At 43.1% G+C, this 7,349-nt stretch overlaps 1 protein-coding gene across 1 annotated transcript in view; it reads right to left on the bottom strand.

Moving 5' to 3' along the window:
- Positions 1 to 1,385: 1,385 nt before the first annotated feature.
- itgbl1 (integrin, beta-like 1) overlaps positions 1,386 to 7,349 on the bottom strand; it is a 35,938-nt gene continuing 29,974 nt past the window's right edge. The window contains exons 9-11 of the mRNA XM_067257603.1: positions 4,812 to 4,958; positions 3,989 to 4,102; positions 1,386 to 1,937 (exon numbers count right to left, since the gene is read on the bottom strand). Coding sequence (XP_067113704.1) covers positions 1,849 to 1,937; positions 3,989 to 4,102; positions 4,812 to 4,958 — 350 coding nt within the window. The 3' untranslated portion in view covers positions 1,386 to 1,848. The remainder of the gene's footprint in view (positions 1,938 to 3,988; positions 4,103 to 4,811; positions 4,959 to 7,349) is intronic.

Genomic DNA, 7,349 nt, shown 5'->3' with positions numbered 1-7,349 from the left:
TTCAACTTAAAGATGTGACTGTACAAAGCTATTTTAATGCTATTATGACAATTAATAACTATTTACAAAGGAGTTTAAACATTATTTCTGTTCTATTTAGGGCTGGTGTCCCTCTTCCAAATTAAACTTATTTTGACATCATTCTCCACTTAATGAACTCCATAGCCCAGGCGACCAGGGCCATGCAGACCAGTTGACTGGTTTGTTAAAGGATTACTTTATTTTTGTAAATGACTGATGTGTAATTGTACATTTCTGTTGGAGCTATCTGGCCACAATATTGTATTTTCGTATTTTTGTCCATTCGTACATTTAATTCATCTTGTCTGTGTGATGTTGTTTCCCTGGTCCTTCAGTTGCCATAGAACATTTTGGCTTGTTTTCCTGTTTGTCAGTGGATTTTGTGTAAGGAGAACATTCTAGCAGAAGAAAGGATCTATGTTAATCTGTGTTTCTGTTTTTTTTCAGCCTCTGTTTTGGTATGTTGTCTCATCTGTTGCATGGGGGGAGGATGGCATTGAGGAACTGTGCATGTAGTAGGCTATGTGTGTCAAGAACTGTTGGTATGTACCGCTAATTTTACATACATATATGCAACGAGTTTGTCTGCACTGTACAGTTTGTGTTTGGTTGTATACATATATACAACATATTGAATAAAATATTTATATAAAGGTGTACTGTTATGTCGGTAACATACTTAATGCAATATAATGTGCAGTATATTATTGCAGCCATCATTTGGATGGGAAAACTAAAACAGAGAGGTTGGCTAGCAAGTAAAAAGCATGAAAAAGGCTTTCTGAAGTCCTAGCAGTCAGGCAGGGCTGAGCTCTAACTTCATTGTGGCTCATATCAGATCTCTGAAGCAGCTTTCACAGTGACATGTGACATACAGCATGCCACCCTTGATCTCTATTCTCTTTCAGTCTACCTTCACCTCTAAACAATTTCCCTTCGATGGGTTCACAATCTCACAATCTAAGAGGGGGGTGGGGAATTAATGTAACTGGAGGTTTACATGGGTGTGATAGTAGTGTTTGGCTTGTTTTGATAGACGGGAAATGAAATAGTCACAACTGAAAATTATTTATTTTAAATATGTACCATTGCAAGTATGCCCATCAGTTATGTCATGTAATGCTAGATTTAAAAACCATAGGCCATGGTTAGAATCCCTTGCCTTGTTTTTCATGCAAAATGATGTCTCCTGCGGCACCTTCAATGTTTTATTATTAAAAAGAAAAAATAAAGACTAAAAAAGCTAAAAAAGACACCTGACTTGCGAGCAGGGTGTACCTTGAGTCCAGTTTGTGGTGGGGCACTTTTAACAAAAAATACACAGATGGCCAGAAAACTCCAAAACATTACACAAACACACAAACCACAGTTAGAACAATTTTATTAATAATAAAACATTTTCCTTTTTATTTTAACGTTTGGATTATTTTAATGTACCTGCATCTTATAATATGTAGCTTTCTGGAGTATGTACGCATTCCTATATAAACACATTTTCATACATATAGTTGTATTGGAAAAATATAAAGGGTTACATTGTAATGTGTTTTAAACAGAAAAACAGCTTTTTGGCTTTCGCAGTTGTTTTTCTTGCATAAAAAACACAGTTTTAATGACGATAATTTGTAACCAGTACAATGAATGCTGTTATACAAAGTGATATGCAGATATCTGAATGAAGAATTACATCCCATTTTCGGCTTAAGCTTCTCTTTTCTTCTCCACTTCATCGCTCCCTCCATCCTCTCCTACCCAAAAAGGGCCAGCATCCTTTCTTGCTCCCTCGTTCTCAGGCAGCACAGTCTGTGTTTGCGACAGTCCCCTGTGTCAGTACTCGGCCCCTACCCAGATCTCACATGCGTTGCCTGTCCAGCCATCCCAGCAATCACAGTTGCCGCAGTTGCAGACTCCATTCCCTGCAAGCAAAGGTGAGGAGAGGAACTGTGAATTGAGAGAACGGCTTCATCATGGCAGAACTTTAATAGGATTCCACTCTTCACGCCTTGGTCCCCTGAAAGATCTCCAGAGTGGGGTCTAGAGCCAGCCTCTGGTACTCCCTACTCTGGTTCCCCAGGGAGAGCTCCACAGTGGGGTCTAGAGCCAGCCTCTGGTACTCCCTACTCTGGTTCCCCAGGCAGAGCTACACAGTGGGGTCTAGAGCCAGCCTCTGGTACTCCCTACTCTGGTTCCCCAGGCAGAGCTCCACAGTGGAGTCTAGAGCCAGCATCTGGTACTCCCTACTCTGGTTCCCCAGGCAGAGCTCCACAGTGGGGTCTAGAGCCAGCCTCTGGTACTCCCTACTCTGGTTCCCCAGGCAGAGCTCCACAGTGGGGTCTAGAGCCAGCCTCTGGTACTCTCTACTCTTGTTTCCCAGACAGAGCTCCAGAGTGGGGTCTAAATCTAGCCTCTGATACTACCTACTCTGGTTCCCCAGGCAGAGCTACACAGTGGGGTCTAGAGCCAGCCTCTGGTACTCCCTACTCTGGTTCCCCAGGCAGAGCTCCACAGTGGAGTCTAGAGCCAGCATCTGGTACTCCCTACTCTGGTTCCCCAGGCAGAGCTCCACAGTGGGGTCTAGAGCCAGCCTCTGGTACTCCCTACTCTGGTTCCCCAGGCAGAGCTGATTAAACCTTGATTATGACAGATTCAGGTGTCACCCAGTGTAGTTCCACAGTGTGGAGGCTCCACGGCAATTTGCTGATGGAGACCTGTTGCAGACCTGACACAGACCCTCATCTAGCAAGGCACACACACCACTGGACTAGGCTGGACCTGTGTTTACTGCACTGCAACATTTTTTTACCAGTAACAGTAAAGAGAAAAGGTATGTGTTTAGTACAAAGTCTCCTTTATAATTCAGATAATATCACATTTGAATTTAATGTGGCATACAATATAGCACATCACACTTAAGTGAAAAAGAAATAAATTACTGTATACAAAAAGGAATTATTCTTTTCAGGATTGACTGAAGCTGACTAGCACTATCCACTAAATGAAGATGTTCTAGGAGTCAGTCGACCATACATGTATTTTGTTTTCACAGCCTAAGTAGTTAATTTTTTCAAACACCAAAATTTTTTTTGATGGTGAGTGAAAGTAGAAATTGTGTATTCCTTTGGAGTATAATTTTCTATCAATTCAGTGCCAAAACAGTCATCTTTGGTGCATGGAATGAACCAGCAGGCATTTCTAATACATTGAATTTTCCACATCACTCATCAATTGTATGTGTAATTAGAATCATCTGCTTTGAGTAAAGCATGAAATTCCCAAAAGCTGAATAAATCCTCAACAAACTCAGCAGACAAATGTTTGCATCATTATAATTAAAGGTTGTGTGCATTACTGCTACTGTACCTTGGGAGGGGGTAGAGGGAAACACAATATCTCATCTGCACATTCCCTCTCTCACCCTCCAGAACTGACTTTTCCTCGTCAAATGTGAGAAACCACAATTACAATAATCCTCATGAATATGGTAATTATGACATATGCCCTAATTATTAATATGCTAATCAGCGACATTTAACAGACATATTTATACTTTCTCTTTGTTTTCCTGTTTTTTAAATTAATGTTTGGTTCGGTTCTGCACCAGAGATGCTCTTTGGAGTGACACAACTGCTGACATTTGAGTGATGGGGCAATAAAACAGGAACTTCTGAACAGATGTCTGAACGTTGTCGGGACCAGGTGCCTGGGGCCATACGAAATGATAAACACAGTGTTGTGATTTCTACTGCAAAGGGGAAGGAATACAACGGAGACAGTTGTGTGGAGTGGAGAGATCTAAGGGAAGGAAGAGGTCTCTTCTTATCTCGCTGTGGTCTCTTTTTTTTCTTCCCTCACTTCTCTCCCAGTCCCGACACCGGATACATTTCGTGTGTTCACTTTCATACATTTGTGTGTGTTTATGTTCTACATGTACAGGATGTATGTTTGTGTGCAAACGGATGTTCCGTACCTGTGCAGATAAGGCCATCATGCTTGTCACACTCTCTGTCATCACACTCGCAGTACTCCCCAGACACCCACCAGTCCTGAGGAGAGCAGATACACCGTCCACAGTGACAGGATCCTGGAGGTAAACACACACACACACACACACACACACACACACACACACACACACACACACACACACACACATACAGACAAACAAACAAAAGTTTGAAAAAACTCCAACTAGAGAAAGAATCCTGACAGTTTTACGTCAGGCTTTAGTTGACTGTACTGACATGAGCTAAGCTTTTGGCAGGCCACAGTAATGAGGTTCAGCCTTTGTTAGAAAAAAAATATATACTAAATGTTAGGCGGAAAAGAGCCCACAGGTCAAAGTGTCATTGCAGATATTGGAAAGGCAGAAGAGAGGGAAGGGTAGAGGAGAGGAGAAGAGAGGAAGAGATTATTCTTCAGCGTATGTCTAAGTGCAGCGGAGCATAGAGAATGAACATGCTCTTCTTCATTTGCTGTCTGCAGCTGATGCCCAGCCCTACTGGCAGTTAATCACAGGGAAAACCCTGATCATAATCGAGGAATAAATCCAAGAAGTAATGCCCTTAAACATTTGTAAACCTTACCTCTATACAGACTATAAAATGCAATAACTTAGTAAGTTATGTGATATATGTTATTAATAACTGTTATATATGTTATTAATAACTAAGAAATATTCTGTCTAGAGCCTCTATAGGACATTACTGAAAAAAGGATCAAAAGATGATAATGTTATAGGCTACTTATATAATATTAACTTTAAATAATGTACAGCGTCCCAATGTAGTAACCTTTCCCGTTGCACATGACGCCATCTGCAGTTTCACAGAGCTCCTTGCTCTGGGCGTCTGTCATATCGCAGGTGCGGGGGAACTGACAGAGCTTCCCAAACCAGCCGTCGCTGCAAATACATCTGCCACACGAGCAGAAGCCATGACCTGGAGGAGATGGAGACAACGACAGGTTAAACCAGTCAGGGACGGAAGCAGGGCACATCACCAAGGTTCAAGTTTACAGTGTGAACCTAGTCAAGGCTAAAATAATAACTTAGTCTGGGTAGATCTAGTTATATTTCATTTTTCATTTGGTCTAGTTATGGTTAATTTAACTACTTGAGGGCTACCTTAGTCATGGTAGGTCTGGTGAGGCCTACCTTAGTCATGGTAGGTCTGGTGAGGGTGAACCTAGTCATGGTAGGTCTGGTGAGGGAACCTTAGGCATGGTAGGACTGGTGAAGGTGAACCTAGTCATGGTAGATCTGGTGAGGGCTACCTTAGTCATGGTAGGTCTGGTGAGGGCTACCATAGTCATGGTAGGTCTGGTGAGGGCTACCATAGTCATGGTAGGTCTGGTGAGGGTGAACCTAGTCATGGTAGGTCTGGTGAGGGCTACCTTAGTCATGGTAGGTCTGGTGAGGGTGAACCTAGTCATGGTAGGTCTAGTGAGGGCTACCTTAGTCATGGTAGGTCTGGTGAGGGTTAACCTTGTGATGGTAGGTCTGGTGAGGGTGAACCTAGTCATGGTAGGTCTGGTGAGGGTTAACCTAGTCTTGCACATGGTTTTTGAACAAACCAAATCATTTGCACACATGTTCACCAAATTCATCCAACCATCGTCTGCTACTCAAACTTTCAGAACTGGACACACAAACATTTCTACTTGAGTCATTCACCTCAGGCTAAGTTTTAGCTGAAACTCTTTTCGTTCATTAACGGCTTCTACTCCCCATCAGGCACGAACACCAAAGACAGTCCCTTCTAATTGGTTAAGAAAGTGGCCAGTCTCCAGGTAATTTTAAGTGGCCGACAGCACCACAAAACTTTGATCAAACACGTCTTCCTGAAGACATGCAATGAGTGGATGATCAAAAGTCTTTCATTCAGGAAAGATATTTTGTTTAGAATCTCTGGAGGATGGGATCCCTCTCTGAACTGCTCCTCCTAAGGTTTCTTGAGTTTTCCTGGGAGTCCTTTCCTTGTCTTCTTTGAGGGTTAAGGTTAGTTCAGGTGCAGTTCTATGGGCAATTGTTAAGCCCTCTGTGACATTGCTTGTAAAAAGGGGTATACAAATAACATTTGATTTACTGTATATCCTATGTGGAACTACTGTAATCAAAGCTGCACAGTTACTTAGACTAAGAATGAGTTCATGTCAGTTTATTCACATTTCCATCTTTCTCGCTCTCTTTTCCATAATTCTCCATCTCTTCAAGTCCTGCCTGTCTTTACTAGCTTCCTCCTTGTGCTGTGACTTGGATGGGAGAGGGTAGAGTAGAGCTGGGTTAGTCACAGTTGGTGTTAAGCTGTGCAGAGTGTGAGAGCAACTGAATGCCAGGTCACGCATGGCTGCTCCAATCAGCTTGTCTGGGGGGAGGAGTTAATTGCTTCGGAGGAGCAGAACCTGAGTCATTTCAATTACACTGCACCTGTCTTTCACAGCACACACATACACACATACAGACAAACACACACATGCACAGGCACGCAACCACACAACCAAAGTGTATACATGGACTGTTGGTGTGGCAGAGAGAAGTAGAGATGGAGAGAGAAAAGGAATAGGAGAGAAACAAATGATAGCAGAGATTCTTAGCAGGTACAATAATGATGATTGAGCAGACACACTCACACAGGCTTCTGCAACTTGTGCCCAGTGGCCCAGGCAGAAGTGTTCTGCAGTCCTGGTGTGTGTGCGTGAACATGATTCACATGCGTGTGTGCGTGTGTACTGTACATATGTCTGAGCAGGTGAGACAGTGCAGCCCCGAGAGCCCCTTCTGGTGTTGTCTCTGCTTATCCTAATTCAATGAGGCCCAGCAGAGCACTCACATTAATATTGCATCGCCTGAAAGGAAAGAGGTTGCTGCAATGCACCACTGCTTGAGAAAGGCACAGCACACCAACACACACCTTACACAACCTCTCAAGGGGGGGTGGGGACATTTATGTGTGTGTGAGAGAGGGAGAGAAAGACAGGGAGAGGGATGGCACCTTAAAGAGTTTGTAAGTGTGTGATTATAAGTATGTGACTGTTTGAAAGTGTGCATAGGGAGGACATACAGCAATCTGGAAAGAGGTACAGCACAGTTGAAATGCTGTAAACAAGCCGTGTTCCATCTATATGTTGATTGACATGCTGAACTTCACCCCGCCTCAAGTCTTTCAGGAGGGTTCCCCTGCTCCCAGTAAGAGGCCCACACTGAGGGACAGTTACAGTAGCACTGCTCGTGCTCACAAAACAAGCACACACACAAACACACACACTTGAAGCGCTCAACCACTGGAGTGTGAACATGTGTTTAAACATCCTTTCTGGCCCTTAGCTAAATG

This window comes from Osmerus mordax, chromosome 2 (genome assembly GCF_038355195.1).
Source record: "Osmerus mordax isolate fOsmMor3 chromosome 2, fOsmMor3.pri, whole genome shotgun sequence".
In the NCBI taxonomy this organism is placed as follows: domain Eukaryota; kingdom Metazoa; phylum Chordata; class Actinopteri; order Osmeriformes; family Osmeridae; genus Osmerus; species Osmerus mordax.
This window is presented reverse-complemented; position numbering and strand designations above follow the sequence as displayed.